Source organism: Echiichthys vipera, assembly GCF_963691815.1.
Source record: "Echiichthys vipera genome assembly, chromosome: 1".
Lineage (NCBI taxonomy): Eukaryota > Metazoa > Chordata > Actinopteri > Perciformes > Trachinidae > Echiichthys > Echiichthys vipera.
This window is the reverse complement of record NC_139826.1, coordinates 33,403,650-33,422,567: the sequence shown is the minus strand read 5'-3', so window position 1 is coordinate 33,422,567 and position 18,918 is coordinate 33,403,650. Positions and strand designations below refer to the sequence as shown.

The window sequence follows — 18,918 nt, the reverse complement described above, 5'->3', positions numbered from 1 at the left end:
CAGATGACATGTCACATACAGTAGAAGAATTCTAGAAACATACAAAGACAATTAAAGGCAGGGCTGTACCTTCCCACGCACACACACAAAACCCACACCAGGCACTGTGTCGTCTGGAGAGTAGAGATAGGGCTGTCTCCATCAGGCTCTCCACCTACCCAGAGGACCTAATCAGTCAGTGAATACACGTAAAATGGAAGCTGTCATCTACCTCCAGCCCAACAGACTCCCTGCCGACACTTCTCTCCTGCCGCCGTCCTCCAGAGAGAAAAAAAGATGGATCTTTCCCCACAGCTCCATCCTAAACCAAGACTTCCCACATCATATTTTCTCAGCTGAGTCCTGTTTCCCCGTCGCCTTTACAGCCTCTTCTCCTAGAGCAGCTTAAATACATGTTTCCCCTCCCCGTTTTTTTTTAAAACACCATTTTACTGATTTTTCTTTTTCATTACTTGTTCTCCAAGGGCAGTTGAATGATTTCATTTTTCTGCTCCACATATGATTAATGCACCTCGGTGGAAGTGCAGGTTTGCAACAGTTTCCCCTCTCTGCTTTATCTAAAGCCTCTCCCATCTCTCCTCACATGTACCAGAGACAGATGGAAATCAGGGTAATGGAACACCATTGCGACCCTGACCCTGCTTCCGGGTCAGAGCCATTCGTCATGGCAACGACCCCGGCACTCACCAGTAAAGCAGCCCATAATTGGTCATAAGGGGGAAGCACCTGCACCTGGAAATGTGCACACAAACACGGGCTCGGCTAAGAGAAAGTCTGCACCAAGGTGCCAACCGCAAATCTAAACACGCTTGTTACAGCTACCAGAATCAATACTGACGTTTGGGGGTTGCTATTCCCGAACCTTTCCTGTTTTAACTGGTAAACAACAAAAAAGTGGATTACAGTAGTCACTCGGCAGCATGTGGGAATGACAGAGTGGTGACTCCACGTGGTGTCAGCCAGTTAAACCTCCATTCAGTCATCTTCTGCTTTCCAAAATCACTTTCATTATCACTTACTTGTTCTTAATTGTATTTGAGCAGACATATGGTCTTTTAAAGACACATTTACCCCGTCCAAACTACAACAGTTTTCAGATTAAAGGGAGGAAAGTGTTTTATCAATGCATACCTGCTATGTGTGTGAAATGTTGTCTTATTGTAGATGACAAGTGAACACAGGAGAAGAGAGAAGGAAATATTAGTTGTTTTTTTTTATTTAGCCAGCTTGGTGTGGACAGACTCACGTGCACACACTTACAAACAAAAGCTTAAATTTATAAGAGGAAAACAATGACATGGTTGATGTATTTCTTTCAGGGGGTTCCTTTGAGAATGAGGGATATGCTTTTTTTTGTTGTTTTTGAGATTTATTACTGTTTGTTTGCCATTTTGGCGCTTTATGACTCGGGTGCAGCCACTGTAGAACTGCAAAATGGGTGCGTGTGTGCGTTTGCGTGTGCGTGTGTGTGTGTGTGTGTGTGTGTGTGTGTGTGTGTGAACAGTAGAGAGGTTGGAGGGCTGGAAGGATAATAAAGAGAAAATAGGGAGCTGAGAGAGGTAGTAAAGAAGGTAAAAAGAAAGGACAGGAAGGTGAATCAGTGAGAGAAAGGGTCGAGGAAGTGAAACAAAGGAGAAAGAGTCCCGAATGAAATGGAGTAGTAGGAGTATTCTTTGGGTTGTGTGAAAAGATAAGTAGGATGAATGCATACAGCTCCGTGAGTGGTCGGACATCATCTGATTGGGCTTTATCTCTGCTGGAACCAGATCAGCCTTTGAGATAACACTTTTGTTGTTTGCCCTTGTGTGTGTGCTGTTTTAAATCGGCGCGAGTTTAGTGGAATGACACAAGGTGACACGGACTTAGTGCACAAAGAAAACTGGTTATTGACGGAGGGGGCTATAATAAGACAAAGGGGCTCTACGACCTGACCTTCATGTGTGGGCCAGGAAAGAGTGCACAAGGCTCTCACCTCTGACATCACAAGAAAACACAGAGGTGGCTGAGTCAAAATGGTAGCTAACAGTGCTAACAACGGCAACGGTGCTGACAAAGCCAACCGTTTTAATGGGGCTTAGCTCAAACTCACTGGGGCGACCGACGGGGGAACTGGAGGGTCTGGGATGATGGCGTCCAGCTCCCGTGGGTCAGCCAACAGCAGCCCAAACTACAAGACCTCTTGACACAGTCCCAAAAAAATGAATATGATGAGTGGAATATTTTACGGTCCATGAAGGTAAGATTTAAATAATTTATCTCAGAGATTGAGATAGCTAACAAAACACATTTACACGGGCCCCTCACAGTGTGACAGAGATGCTGGTCCCGTCAGTCCACTTTAAAGGACTCAAAAGGGACTGTGCTTAAACAAATTTATTGTTTTGTACTTGTTTAAATGTTGATATTATTATGATGATTCAGATAGTATTGAACTAAACACTTGATGATAACTGCGTAGGTCATATCAAACACTTGTGCATCAGCTCTGTGACCTCTCGGCCTCTCCACATCCTAAACACCAACAGCGGTCGTTGCGACCTAAGAACAGGAACGGCTACAGTAAAATCCTTATGAAACTAAAAATATTAAATATTGAACAAAAAGACTGTCAAAATACACAAAGCTAGTATGGAGCCAAAGCCCTGAAAAGCCATGCCACTGAAGACACGCTTTCAAGCAGGTAGTCCTGGTCCATACCGCGCTGGGCTGACGGGCCGAACGGAGTCAAGCGATACGAGCCAAGCCCAAACGGCATGAGTCACCTCCGTGCAACGCAAATGAATGCATTTATCCATGTTTGTCTGACATTTATTTTGTTGTCTACAAAGTGTCTCACACAGTACCACAAAGAGCTGTCCACGCAATAGTGACGCATCATTATCATTCTCACAAGCTGTCATGTCCTTGATGGATCAACACCCCCACCAAAAAAAATGCATCAAAAAAGGGATTACAGAATCTGCCGACAACCCCGTCCTTCAAAGGGCGTCCGCCTCTATCACAGGATGAGCATGCTTAAATGTGAGGCGACACATGAGACACATGAAGAGTGTCGCTGCTCAGTTTATAATTTCTACTACTGTGAGGAGGGAGAAATTAGATTTCATTGAAACCTGATATCAAAGCAAAGTGATAAGTGGCTTTGGTTATCTCTACGTACCACAGTCGCCTATAGGTGAGAGAGGACGAGAGGGAGGAATATTAGAAAAAACAGAGAGGAGCAGATAGGGCAGACACAGAATAACTAAAACAAAAAGCAGATATATTCAAATAGAGAATTGTCTCGTCAGGTCAGAAAGGAGAACAAAAGAGAGAGAGAAAGAGAGAAAGGGCTAAATTAAATCTACATTTTCTCATTTGAGGGTTTCCCTGTTAAGTGGGGGTGAGGTGGGGCTCACTTTGAGCTCTTCTTAAGGAGGAGGAGTTCAAAGCGTGCCAGTGGGAGGAGGGATGGCTGTGTGGGAGAACAGCAGACAGTAAAGATGGGATTTCTCATTACTTGCGTCTCGCTCTACGTCCCGGCCATCACTGCTGCATGCCGCTCTTTCTCTCTCTGCCCTGTAATTTTTTCTCTCCCCCCTCCTTTTCTCTCGCAGAGACTCAAACTGAATACATAAGACTGGGGCCCCAGTAGGCCACGCTCCCCCTTTCTTTCTTCTGAGTCTGCTTGTGTTTCAACGGTATCTGACTGTGCACACACACAGGATAAAACACACAGAGACAGACTGGATGACAAAGCAAGAGCAAAGAGGAAACACAAGGCGGAGAGAGACTTCAAAGCCGGGCAATATGGAGAAGAGAAGATGTGAACAACCAGAATACCTTATTTCAATAATGGTTTGCAGTATATATATATATAAATATATATATACATACATACGCACATGTGTGTGTGTGTGTGTGTGTGTGTGAGATCACAAAGCATAATAATAAAATATTCATCTCAGACTACATAGTAATGTGAAGTCCATGTGAATAATTTGACTAGAAATTTGCGTTAACGATCTTGTTTCCATAATCAATTGTTCTATCACTGATATTATATCATATAATACTTTTTTTCAACTAACTCATTACATATATTAGTAAGTTAGAACCACAGGGGTGTACGGGACTGCAACAACAGTTTAATTTTCAAATTATCTGCTGGTAATTTTATCGAATAATCAATTAATACTTGATTTTATTTGATCAACTCCTCACACTTGAGAACCATCAAATATTTGAATGGACTGAAACGATTAATCAATTATCAAAACAGTTGCAAATCGACTAATCAATGAATGGACTAATAGTTGCAGAAAACACATAACATGTTTATTTCATGTATGTTTTATGTTAATGTCGACTTACTGATTAAATCAACTTCTCACTCTAGCACTACTCCAAAGTGTTAATTAAAATTATCACATTCATTTATTCAGTGTTTTATTCTATTCTGGTGCTTGAGTCCCTATAAAAAAAAAAGCATAAAGCGAGAAAAGGAATCGAGCGACTTCTTTAAACTGACTTAAACGTGTATGTAACGTAGTTATGTGGAACATTTCTTACATGTTCATGTGACTGTGATTACACCGGCTGGGAAAGTTTGTGTTTACATGTGTCCTGTCCTACTCATCTTATTTCCACTACAAACATGTTTCGTGCACATAAACACCGTCGAAAAGAATCCTGAAGAGAGCGGGAGCCTGGAAAGGCGAAGTGATGAATCTGAGGAGCAAAGTGCCGTAGTGTTGATGGTGATGGCGACGGTGGCGATGCGTGGAAGTGGAGGCGTTTCCTTCACAAGAATGAGCCGCACGTCTCCTCGCAATCAATCTGCGATATCACCCCGGTGTTTGTCAGATATGCTCCCTGCCGTGCTAGCCATCCGTGACTTATTCCGTCATTACATCTGAGAGGTCACGCCGACCCCGCCCCCGCCCCCGCCATCATTCCTGGGTCTGATTGCGGCCTAATGGCCTGCTCTCTCTACACTGCAGTTAACCTTTTTATTGGCCACCTGCCAGCCAGCTGGAGAATCATCGGTGCTTGTGCATGTGTGTGTGATTGTGTAAGAAGAACCATAAATGCAACAACTTAATGTGCTCCAACACTTGTGTGTGTGTATGAATGTGCACAATGGTTGTAGCTTTTACCAGAAGGAATTTCCATGTGAAAAGTGTGTGAGTGTGTGTGAGTGTCTGTGCCTGTAATAGCCGACAGATTTCACCTGCTCCCCCTCTTCAAGTAGAAATTGATTGAATCTAACATCCCATCATGGTTGACCCAGGCAGATCCCAGTGGCTGTGACGTTGTCCGATAGCAGAACTCATCTTGGCACAGGAGCTGAACAAGTCCCCTTTGTATCATACGTCAATGCAGTATTGATGAGGCGCCGGGATGGATTGTCTACTGTCCAGCTATGGTTGAACAGACTTAAAGATGCACACACATAAGCAAGCATTTACTTCTTTCACACATACACTAATTACATAAAACACCCAAACCTGCATTTTTTTCCTCTAATGTACACAGACTATTAATCCGTCAGGAGAATTGCCATGGCGACCACAGGGTCAGGCAGACTCGGAACAAGATACGGCAGCCACAAACGCCCGACTCTAATTATCTACTATCACATCAACATTAAGATATTTTGTGTGGAGAGTGAAAATGGCTAAAGCTTGTGTTTATACGAAGCATATTGTTTGTACATAACACCAAGCCAATACCACGCTGTCTGTTGATGCTGGGTCAGCAATAGGTGAAGCAGCTGTAGCAAGGAAACAAGTAAATATATCATCTCTGAAATTCAACTCCAGGGTCTTACAAATGTTACAATTTTAATGCTATATGGCGTCTTAATATCTCTCAAAGTTTCAATACAAGTGTACCACTGGTGTCCAAGATATCACGGTTAAATGCTTTTTATTTGCTGTATTCTTTTTAAACAGAAGCACCATGACAATAGGCCACTGCATGTTGAGTTTTGTCAAGACAGATCAAGTTGCACATGCAGTCAGACAACTGAACTCTGAGTGAAAGAGAAAAAAAAAATCTTCATTCAGTAATATACTGTCTCATTAACTTGTAATTCAAAAGCCTACGAGAAAAGACAGGATCACTGTCAGACAGTAACGTCACACAGGCACTCAGTATCCGAGAGGCTTATGCTGTACAATTCCATTGTCAACAAGGAGCCTCTCTCGAGTCGAGAGACTTAAAATCTGGCTGTGCGAAGCAGAAAGCACACACTAAATGCATTCTGTGGCTCCTGCAGCTGCAAATTGAATTTCGGGGCACGACTTTACTCAAAACACCTAATAATCCCACGTCACTCGCTGTTCCCGAACTGAACAAGGTCACATTGTCGGACTAGTCATGAAAGAAACTGAAAAACAGACTATTTTACAAGCATTTATCCAGTAGGGCAATGCATCTGGGCTCCAGCAAGGTGAAGGATTTTATGGTAACAAAAAAAAAGAAGAAGTATAAAATAAAATGGCTAAGAAATTCAAGGACAAAAAAAAACAATCCACAAGGATAAGCAACTAAAGAACTTCTTCACACCTACGGACGTCACATGGGTGTGCATTTGTCACATAGCCGTGGAGGTGAAAACATGTCAAAGAAATGGTTTAAGTATATAAATACTACATTTCATAACATCTTGAATCCTGTATTAAAAATTGAGATTATTGTTAGAGTGAGGAGAGATAAAAAAGAGGTGATAAGTAGTTCTTTAAATGATTATGTCTCATCTATATGTATATTAGGCCATCCAATATGCAGGTAACTTATAACTTTGTATCAACGCTTTCTTTTATACACATCCACACAGGTATATATCAAGTTACTGTGGTTTGTTAGGTAAAAATGAAGAATGACAAATGGAAGTTATTATTACTGTTATTATTACTGTATAGGTAGAAGGCCAAATATTTCAGTAACTGTTATTTCAGTAATATTTATTAAAAAGGGGTGGAATAAAATAAGTTTATACTTCTTCTCACTCCTTTTCAGATATGTAAACAGAATATATATTTTCCAGTTTACTTTGTTATACTTTGTTATTGTACATTTATTTTTCTGCCTTTTTTTTCCTTTTCTTTATGAAATTTTGTTTTTTCACATATTCTAAATAAACTAATCTAAACTAAAAACTAAAAATGAAAGCAAGGAAGAGCTAAACTGGGAGTTTGGTGAGGTCACAAGCGTGTATAAACAGGTGTCTTCACTTATTAACCAGGTGTCTACTGTACATATTAGTCATTAAGGTCTCGTCAACCAGCACAAGAGAAAACACTTATGTAGGTGTACGATGGGTGTGTAAAGGTGGTGCACATGTAGAAATGTATAAGTCACTTATTTCCATTTTTTCCATATTTTGGTATTTCTAAAAATGTATCAGGTGATAAATCTTGCAGCTCTTACCTGCTACTGAGAGACGGGCCGTCTGGCTGGAAATTGATCCTAGGTTGTCGATAGTGGCAACGCACTGATAGGTGCCCTCATCAGGCTTATTGTGCTTGGAGTGGACCACGTGGGTGAAGAACAGCGAGCCATCGGGAAGTATGTTTCGTCTCTCATCTGAAACCAGGCTCATGAAGGTGCCGTCTTTCTTCCACTCTATGCGTGCCGGCGTAGCTGTGTCGCTGTGCGCCGAGCAGTTGAGCAGTGCAGAGTTGCCCCGGATGGCCAGTTTGTCCTGGGGCTCCACTGTGAACCAGAAGGGGCTGAAGGGCTGCGCTGCTGAACCTGGAGGGAAACGGGGGAGGACAGAAATATTAGCTGGATACTCTACACAGACATAAGGTTACGTTCAGACCACTTGGGCCCGAGGAGCGACAGGCAATAAGTCAAATGAAAATTATTGTTGAACATCTGATGTGTTCCAGGGTCACTGCAGCTGATGCCAATGTTGATAGTTGATGTTATATCAACCTGGGTTTACTTTGCTGTTGATGTTGGAAGTGTACATTTGATCCTTGCTGCAGACGCTGTTGTCTGAAAAGCCCTATCATTAGCTGTTGTGATGTCTAAACATTGAGGCATGTGTATGTAACTGCTGTAACAGATGAGTGCATATTTCATACATGTATTCTGAAGAAGAGGATTCAAGAGAGAGAGAGAGAGAGAGAGAGGGCTACAAAATGCTGACTAGAAGACAAAGGACTAGTATTGAAGCTGCTTCTTGAGTTTAACCACATGGCAAGCGACTGCAATCACATCTCCCAGGACGTCACTCCGATTCAATGGAACATTTTAAATCCAACTCACAAAAAAATGTGCCGGTGGCAAAAAATGAAAGGACACTACAGGACTCCAAATGCTCCAAACAGTCAATGAAATGTTTCCAAAGCCAAACATCTTTTGGTCCATTCTATCTTTTCAGCCACTGCGCCTCAGTCTATCCCAGAGACTCCGAGAGGCTTTTCATTATGAAACCACAAGCCCCACTGGAATTGGACGAGAGGAACTGACAAATTTAACCCAGTCTAGCCTCCCTGGCAAGTTAATATCACGTCTTGCTTTATTATAAGTAGAGAGTGCAGGAAAGGAGTAAACACTTTGGAACGCGGTTGCCATTTCCTTCCTTGAGCATAAATGGTAGCATCGCACTGACATGGATAGTGCCAAAGTCAGAGTAAGTGCAGTTGCTTTGCATTTGTCCTCATCCATTATTCAAGCGCTCCCACCCAAAGAGTCACACAGTGGTATTGTTTAGATAAATAACACCAATTATCAGTACTGCAGGGATGGAAAGGAGCTAGAAAAATAATTAAGAGGGTATGAAGGTATTTTAATAATGCAGCGGATGGAATGAAATAAGTGGCTGAATGTTAAATGCAGTTTAAAATATGCCTGCTCTCTTCTAAGGAAATGGCACGTCTCCAGGGGAGAGCGAGACCAGAAAGAGACAGAAAAAGAGGAAGACAGTAAAGAGAGATGCTATGTCAATGGTTCAGCTATTTAACTACTGGGAGGTAATTTCTCTACCTTGCGGCACAAACTCCCTAGTGTGAGATCCGAAGAGAGAAGCAGTGTAATGCATGGTCCATTATGGTGGCAATGTGGCTGCTTGTCCTCAGTGCTCTTGAAAGCACAAACAATTACAGCAAAACGCTGCAGAAGACGACAGAATTGAATAGATATTTTCCACTTTCACAATAGGAAATAAAGGTAATGCAACACAGCATTCCAACTAGGCTGTGCAATCATCTCGACACTAAGATGATGATGGGGAAAAATAGAAAAAGGGGGGGGGGGGGGAGTGTCCTCATTCTGTTCCCAATGGACATTGTTGGGCTGATGAATCAATCAATGAATCAATGAAATGGCAAGTTTCAAATCAGATTTACTGCAAATAATGTGCAGCTACAGACCAGTAGAGCTTAATTTCAGGATAACAAATTTTATTAGATCTGCTGATGCAAAGACAGCACAAGTGCTCACACATTCAATAAGTTATTTTGAAAATCCTTTCAGGCAGAGGTGAATGTGAGATTCAAGTGAATAAACAGCAGTAAGAAACACGATATGCCACATCTTAAACACATTTCCAACTGTAATTCTTAGCAGCAAGCGAGTGGTTTCAAATTAGGCTGCAGTAAGCACCTGATTTAAGGAAATCGATAAATTCAGAGCGGCCTAGTGTAAATACTGGGCAGAATGTGACAACACCAGAAAATGTATTTTACCAATGGTGTATTTGACAGATGGAGAGCGACCACAGCGGAGTAGCAGGGGAGGGAATTTGTCACTCTTGCAGACCAGAGGCACCATGGCATGCTTAATCATCTCTGCTTTACACTGCTGGAACAGTCGGTGTGTGGGTTGGGCAGAGCTTCCAGGCCCAAGCCTGGCTCCTTTCCAGTCAAAAGACCATCTTCAGCTGCTCTCTATCAGAGGAGAAAACTGAATGGGCTTGAGGGTCCTGCGGCATCCTATCAGAGCCAAAACAGCTGCCTTTAGCAGCTTTTTATCCCCGACGCAGGAGCAGTAGGGGAGGGCTTAGCTTCAGCTCTACTGTCAAACAAAATGGCGAACCATCTGCTTTCAGTTGCAGACACAACATCCGCTGTCAGGAGAGCAGGGCAGGGGAATGACAAGAAGATGGGACTGGAGATGGAGATAAAGAAGGGGATGTGAGGGATGGATGGCAAGCTAAATGGCTGCTCATTAGCTCCACCTGGAATATTTTTACTCCAAAACCCGATTAAAACCACCAGTACCAGTCAAACAGACAAGAAAGCAAACAACGATGCCCCTTGTAGTAGCCAAAGTCCAAACTCCACCATATGAAGGTGGGGCAGCGTAATCAAAGCTGGACCTGTGAAAACTAAACAAATAATTGGAGGAAAAACTGCCAGAAAGCTTTCATTTAACCCCAAAGTGTTGACCAAATGTTTTGTATTGACATTCATTGTAGAGAAAGTCAAAATCATAAGAAATGCTTCCAGGAATAGAATCGGACATGAACCAAATCCTGGTGTGCAATATCCTCTCCTTCCTCTCATTGCATTTTGATGAAACGGTCTCAAATTATTTTTAGAAAATGAGGTTTAATATATGGGAGCACATACCAAATATTCTTACTTCACCTGTTTATTGGGTCCCTTGGGAGTAACAACAAAGCCCAAATATCAATACAGGCCTCTGAGCCTCAACCATAAGCAATTTCACCAAAGAAAAAGGCTGGTCTGTGGTTAATATTAAAAGGTTAACAAGCACAAACTGTCTTTCCTGTAGGACTGTGGGGAAGACGAGCAGGCGGGCCAAATGAGCTGTATAAGGCCAACATCTCCGCAGGAAGCAAGGATCTTTGTCTGCAGCGTTTGATTGAAAACAAACTCATTAGAAAAAAAGGCAAAAACTTCACCGTCACAGACACGAACAAGATTCAACTTTTAGGTCAAAGTCAAGGAAAAGTTTACTTTTGGCAACTAACAAGGGTGCGGCTGAATAAAATTTCAAATGAACACCCACAGAATGAGCTGCGTTTTCTTGATGTATTCTGAAGTGTTCATTGAAAGAAAACTCAACAAAGCATATGTTCCCTTGCATCATTCAAGTGCTGGGGAAATATCTAACCAAACCTTGCTGAAACAGCACATAATAAAAAAGAAGATGAAGTGAACTTTACAACAACAGGGGATTCTCTCTCTTGTACAAAAACTATTTGGTCTTGTAATGTAGTCATCAATAATATGCATGGGTCCAGATGACGGTTTGTAACTCGACCTGAATAAAATTCATTTTCCCTTAAATCTTTATTACGATTGCAGTGGAGAACACACACATCTTTACGCCAGAATGTATAGTACTGAAGCACTGCAGGCTTTTAACAACACAGCTGCAGAGTTAAAGAAGGAAGGCGGTGTCAGAAACCACATTACAGTGCGGGAAGTTGAATCTATTCACGCCCAGCAGTGTGGGAGCCCCCGTTTGTCTTTGAGAAATAGGAACCACCACACACAGGGCAACCGGTGAGAACAAGGGAGAGGGGAGCAAAGGGCTAGAAAATGAGGTTGTCTGCTTGATAAGTATGGGTTGCTACCTCTGTCCCAAATCCACTTTACTCAGCAGTCATAAAAGGTTTGGGAGCCCAGCTTAAGGTGGTACCCTGATCTGCTGTCTCACAGTTTCTCTTTTGCTCTCAGATGAGAGAGGAAGAATGGAGACGTGGAGTTTGTGCTGTATATCCCATCACGAGCCACTGTTGAGAGCATCTTTCTGGATGTTACAGGGTTTACAGCCAAAGTGAGGTGTGCGTGTGCGTGCGTGCGTGCATGCGTGTGGTAATGTGTTCACAGAATGCATGTAAAGATACGTTTTTGCTTGAGGGTTTGCAACAACTCTGTCATGTCCAGAGTAGTCTGAAGAAGTAAAATGCGGAAAACTCACTCGTGCAACATGTTTTCTATGACACATGTATTTTATTTACAACCCCATACACAGTTTACAACTGCTGCAGAAGAATACACAGTCAGTCTCTCAATGTTAAGTGCAATATCCCAGAAAAGGCAGTAAAGAGGAGTGGGTGAGGGTCTGCTCTCCACACAAAGACCCCCTGTTCTCTCCTATTCTACCCTTGGCTCAGCAGGAACCCTCCTCCCTCATTGACCCACCGCCTGAGAGCAGCCATATTGACTACTCTCCTTATTGAGCTGCTCTTGAGACAGAGCAGAGCACTCTCAAAACCAGTCCCATTTTCCACAACAGAGGCCCTTCTGTGGCTTGACTCGGAGACAAGGATATCCTGAAAAGTAAACACACTTGACAGGCATTTACAACCATGGTAATTACACTTTTAAAGGGTGGATATAATAAAGATATTCTTCTTATTATGTAGGAATACTATTTTCACACTCGGCTCTGTATTCCGGTTGTATAATGACTCACTGGGTCTCTGATCTTAAAGCTATTTATAGGGAAAGAACGAGTAGATAGTACAAAACCCCTAACAGCACGTCACAGATGAATGAAACCTTCCACATAAAGATGGAGGTGCTGGGGCTGCCCCTTTGTAATGAACATGAACATTTCATTCACTGAGCTGCTGCTTCTCTGTTATTTCCATCCCTCCACTGTTTGTCCTTTCACTCTCAGCACCGTGGATGCTTTAATGACACTAATGGAAATGGTTGTCCCCGCTTCCCTCCCACACTTTCCTTTATCTTTATACCGATTACATGTCTCTTTCTCTGCAGAATCTTTCATCTTCCCATCTCTCCAAACTCCCATCTAAAGGCCATCTGTCACCAAGAAACACCTCAGGGAAATAACAATGATCTTGAGACCAGGACCTAGGTGTCTTTAATAGAGCTGGAGAAAGAGCTACAGCTAACTTTCTTCATTTGTGGTATGTTATCTATTTGGGAGAAAAAAGGAATAAGTCTCCTTTTCTAATCAAAGGATGAGTACAGAGGTCTCTTCAAGGATCCCATTATCGAGTGACTGCTAGTTCAGGCGGCTAGCTTACTTCCTTTCATTTGGTCAAAATTGACATTTGGGCACTTGACTTGAAATAATTCAAAGAAGCAAAATTTGAGTGGAGGCAACGATTTCATTACCAGGTAATAGAAATAAAGTAGAAGAGGGCACATTCATTAAGAAGCTTTAGTGTTTTCAATGCTACGGAGTACATTCTCTGTTAAACTGAGTCTTGAGAAATGGGAGAGTCCCAAGCTGGAAGGATAAACAGTCAAGGTAAACTAAAGGTAAAGAGTCACAATGACAAAAATTTGTTAAAAGGAGAGGTTGTTGCACATGTTTTGGAGATTTGTAACACAACTTTGTCACACTTAGTCTGGCCAGTCACGTATTTCTGTTAAGAGTTGATGCCAGATGCCTGACATGCCTGAGGGAGGTAGCTATGATCAGGGATACCACAACCCACCGATTCTGGTATTCTCAGCGTTCCCCACAGTGGTTGATGAAATGAGAGGTTAAGGCCAAACCATAAAGGGATGGACAAAATGATTTGGGGGCGCCTGGCGCACACTGGCTGTCCTGCGCTGGCACCCGCTCAACTGGCAGATTAAAAGAGGAAAGGATCCAATTTTTTCAGCTCGCAGTCCTCTGTCATCCTGTCTGCTCGCTGCCACTGTAAAACTCTGGAGGCCCGGAGAATACATGACAGGGTCACAGGCGGGGCTGGGTCACTGCAACGCCATCAGCTTGGGTTTCATTGAATACTGCCAGAAAATGTCATTCTAATACAAATGTCGGTCTCTCTTTAATCAGATGAGGAAACAGATCCTTCTCAAATCATTTGCCTGTTAATAGGATTAGCAAAAGCTCCAAGTGCGAGAGTCCGGAAAAAAATCTAATTCAAACAACCACGTCCCGTGTGTTATTTTGAGTCTATGTAAGGGCATGACACTGTGTGCAATAGTATAGCTGTATTTAATGAGTACTTAATTACTCTTTCCCATTAACCACACACACTGACCCCTATTTCCTGTTTTGCAGTGAGAGGCTCGAGCTCAACCCAAGACCACCTTGGAGAACAGGATTCTTGCTGCAGCTCCTACTAGGGTTGCACTTAAAGTTGTACTCCGTAAGACTTTCATCTATTTAATTGTCTTTTAAGTTACTATCTATCAAAGAGTGAGTTAAAATATTGGTGACTGATCCTATGACCCACTAGTGAAAGCACTTCTATGGCCTTTCTTTCCCTTAGCATTACAATATCCGTGTCTGCGGCGACATTCGCGGGCTGGATGTAAATAAGCCGCCATGTTAGTGACGCTGCTGACAGCGGTTGGTGTGTCGGCCCAGATAGTCACCAACGGTTATGCTGCGTTCATTTGTAATTGGAAATCGGAAATTCCAACTTCTGAGTCAGGAAGAAATAAGCTGAATGAGAATGAATGAATGTCCAAAGTCTCTGGACTGAGCGTCTGAAGGACCCACTGTGCCTGTGAGAGAAATCGAGTCAAAATTCATTTTGGTGCATTTAAAAAGGGTCAAGGGCCATGACTGGAGAGCACAGTCAGAGAGATTGTTTGGCTTTTGGTGAATCCTACCATTTTCTCACTTAAGCTGAGTCAGTCAAACTCGTAGATCCTTTTTATGTCTCTGCACACAGTTGGAAAAACATGCTGAATGTTTGAGCAGAAAATTGAATCCTCTGAAAAGCAGGGAAATAGCCCTCCATTGCTGAATGATTCATGCTTTGCATTCATTAGCGTAGCATTAATTTTTCATCAACGCTAACAACAATTACATTTGGAACCGTTGTTTCTGAGGTATGCATATTTGTATTCCTCTGCCATGGCAGCGCATGTAAGCAGGATATACATATAATCAAATGTCTTCTTTATTAAACTTGATCCTTCTGACACACAGTTATTAGGATGAACTACACAACTTTAACGATTCAACAAAAGGGTATTCATGCCAGGGAAAAAGAAAACTGCCATTTGTGCTATATTAATAAATGAAGAATTTACCAAATTAGTCCTCTTGTACTGACAAAAACGTCGACAGGGTTTCCTCCAGTGTAATGCAAACCCAGCGGCCAACCAAGCATAAATTGAGTCCCCGTCGGGCACAAGCATCAGGGAGTTTCTAAATGTTTTTATTTCTAAACATGATTTTTTAACCAAAATGTGTTTAAGAAGTGGTGAGCTCCTTCACTGAATACTTGTGTGCGTAACAGGGAAACCCTGACTGATGGAGATAAATAAATAAAAAGGAATAAATTGATAAAATAAACAAAGTGAAGCCCAGATGATTACATTCATCATGGAAGGAGAAATTGACACTGGCCAGTGCATAACATTATTTTGAGCATTACTGAACATAAATACATGGATACGCCAAAACAGAGAAAATAATTCTTGGCAGAATGGGATATAAGACAGTGCCTCCAACAGATGAGTGTGTTTGAGAAGGAGACAGAGACCCAGGAGGGATTGGGTAGAAAGGGAAACCTCTCTCACCTCCCCTGGTTGTGATAATTAACCAGCACTGATTGAGGCTCGAATTCCCCCTCTTATCAGCCTCCCCGTGGGCCCACGATGAAGGATTGGCCCACTGAGACGACAGCAACACAGACCAGCACACTGTGGGAGCTGGTTTAAAGATGGTGCGTGGGTACACAGTGTGTAAAAAAGCGTCAAAAACACGGGCTCGTGGTGAATAATTGGAATGCAAAAAAAGAAGGAAACAGTGTCTTTCTTGGTCTAAATGGGTACCACAGTGCAGTCAGACTAAAGGTTAAAACCATCACTTAATGTCAGGATTTGAGAATCGGGCTAACCTTTGCTGGTTGTCAGAGAAAGCCTACTAAAAACCTCACTGTGGCGCAGATGCCATTATCTTCTGTTTTTGGGTAAGAGGCTCTTTAAATAGAATGCTGTGCACTTTTAAAACCTTGTTGGTTGAACAGAAAGACAGCTAGTATGTGGAAGAACAGTGGTACACAGTAAATAAAAATGAAGGGATAACACTGATGTATTAGAGCAACGCCCACATTCAGTCTAGACCGTGTGAGCTTTTCGATAGCTCTGTCATACATGGTTGTAAAATAAGCGAGTGGTGGGCAAACATGGCCAGGAAGTAGTCGACATACTGGACAGAATGAGCCCGGTTCCTCCTTTCTCCATGAACAACAACAGATGAGATACTCATCGGAGACAGGAAAGCACATTCATCTTGCCACCCACCAGCTCCACCCCATCCCCACAAACTCTGATACAAAAGAAAATCATGTGGCTGTAATGAGATATCCTATAGATTTTTTAATGAAACACAATATTGCATTCTCTTGCCCCTGGTTTTTGCTATCCCACTCACTCACACAAACACATACACACACACACACACACACACACAGAGGAGAGAAAATCAATATAATCCAGTATGCCTTGCAAAGTCAAACACCCAGCAATTTATCAGCATTGGATTTCAAAGTCTGGGTATTTGGCCTGTTTCGCCCTTGACTGCTGTCATTCTTTTTTTTAATGACTAAAGAAAAGAATTTAAAGGATTGCAGTACAGTTTGCCTCACTAACAGCTGAGTGTAGCTGCTATAGCTGGGGATGGAAGTTGATCACAGTGGTTCAGGCTCCTTTGAGCGGTCAAGTGTGGCCAATCTGCCTCTGATAAGCTTGCTGCCAATTACCAGCCCGAGACAAAAAACATTTCAAACTATCTCAATTTCCTCCCTTGTTAAGATAAGCATCTGCTTGCAAATTCTGCTAATTACAACAAGAAAGCTGAGTCGCCCCCTTTAAAATTCCCAATGAACATTAACAGACTATTAAACTGGCCAACTATGATCATATGAACAGAAATGGTAGAATAATTTTCCTGTGATAAAAATCCCCAAAGTCTACACATGGACTCCAATTCTGTTTTCCTTACAGTTTCTTTCTGTACAATAGTCCCACTATATACATACACTGTACGCACACGCACATGTACACACACACAAACACAGTTGTGTGTTGTTTGTGGCTTCAGAGTGGTTGGTGAGAAGGTGCTGTTAGTCGGCTGCTGATAAAGGAGCAGCCAGTCGCTGCATGTTCACAGTGATTTGGAGGAAACCATTTAAGACTGGAGCACAGGGGAGATCAAAGCCTTCAGGCCAACAGTGGGAGGGAGACTCAATTACTATTTAACTTGAAACTGGATGTAAATGCTCAAAAAAGAAGAAAAAAACAACTTTAAAAAACTCAACTTGGAGAAGCTCGGGTAAAGGAACAAATGAGAGAGAGAGAGTGAGAGAGAGAGATGGAAAGCTGCATGAGAAGGTCTCACTTTTCACTTCTTCTTTTTTTGCTTATTACATACTGCTGCTTTAAGTGTGGTTACAGGGGTTAAGTGTTTGCACCGGGGGCATAATTCGATTACAAAATGAAGAGGCTGCGAGGCGTACAGGGGGGTCTCTTAGATATATATATTAGTGTACGAGACTGTCAAGTTCCCTTTGAAGTCATGAAAGCATCTTTTTTTTCTGGAGAGAAGCACTTTATTTGTAACAAGAGTGCACTTTCATCACCTCCCACTTCCAGCCTGCAGACACAGGCCGACTCCCCCCGTCGGTCCACAGATATTTCTACTGCCAAGCAGAAATACCTATAAACCACAACAAACAAATTACTGAGCAACACTTGGGTTCGCTATATATGAGAGTAGACTTGTGAGAAAGTAGAAAGTTTACTTTTGTTTCCAATTTAGAGTTTGAATCACATTTCCAAAACATGACAAAGCAGAAAAGGCCATTAGAAACCAACTTGGGCAAGAAGGAATAAAATGCTCTACTCACTACATTAAGTGCAGGGATGAGGGAGCTACCTGGTCTCTGTCCAACTACAGAACCGACCAGATGTAATGATACTTGTAATGTGTTTGGAAACAACCTTTTGAGACTGAAGGGCTTTGTCATTTGGCAGACGGGCAGTGCTGGTGTTCAGTTAGTGTATAAAACGAAGAAACGCTGTAGAGTTTTGTGCAGAATGATTCGGAAGGAGTTATTTATGCCGATGCTATCTGTTGATCTCCTACTTCCTTTCTTTCTCATTCCTATGGGACCTTTTTTTCCCCCCATTTTGTTCAGCAGGTCTCGCTTTTTCTCGTACGTTCAGTTTCATACAGCTCGTCCACTCCTGTTCAACCATTACACTTCTTTGTTTGCACCTTTGTTCCGCTGCAACCGGCTTTTCTCTTCTTCACGCTCCAACACCGAGCGTGAGGCCTGTGCCGGTCTCCGAGGGCGTCACTACAACAAAAGAGCGCGGAGGATGTTGTGGCACCGGCGGTATGAATGGGAGGTGAAGTACGGCATAAATATCGCCGATTAGCAAAGCATCGCATCACCACACATCCTCACAGAATCTGCATTCTTGGTCACGGAGACCGACTTTGACATAAATAAATGCATGTGACCTGTGTTGATACCCATTTAACACTGCAGCAGGGAAAGGGCCTTTTCTTTCTTTTTCCCGCCCAACGGGCTGAACACTCATTACGGAGTGAGCTTATCTCTGCGCTCAGTCCTGTCAGCTTGGACAGAAAGAGCTGCCCAGGCTGTGGTGGATGCTAATGTGGATCGTATTGCAGGTGAGGAAGAGGTGCAGTGATGTGGCAACAAGACAGAGTGATGGGTTTTTAGTTGCGCAGTCAAGACATCAGGGAAAGATCCAGCAGGACAAAGCAAGGTGAATGTCGCTCAGAGAGAGAGAAAAAGAATAGTCTCATTTGTTTACGAAGAGAATTATGGCTATGCGGCCTCAATCAGTCTGGCTTACACGTTAGACGAGAGCGGAAAAAGAGCCTTGTGACCCAGCAGCCACAAAAGGACAGATAGACTCAACCACAATGGGTATCATTTCTCACTGTCCAATCATTTTTTCCAACAATATCCCAGGAACAATATGAGACGCATGCTCAATCTTAAGCCTACACTATCTGAATCCACAG

General features: G+C 42.6%; 1 protein-coding gene across 7 annotated transcripts in view; it reads right to left on the bottom strand.

Moving 5' to 3' along the window:
• The window catches only part of neo1a (neogenin 1a), a 161,952-nt gene that overhangs the window by 99,901 nt on the left and 43,133 nt on the right, over positions 1-18,918 (bottom strand). For all 7 annotated transcript variants that reach the window (XM_083940586.1, XM_083940589.1, XM_083940587.1 and 4 more), the window contains exon 2: positions 7,417-7,740. In XM_083940586.1, coding sequence (XP_083796712.1) covers positions 7,417-7,740 — 324 coding nt within the window. The remainder of the gene's footprint in view (positions 1-7,416; positions 7,741-18,918) is intronic.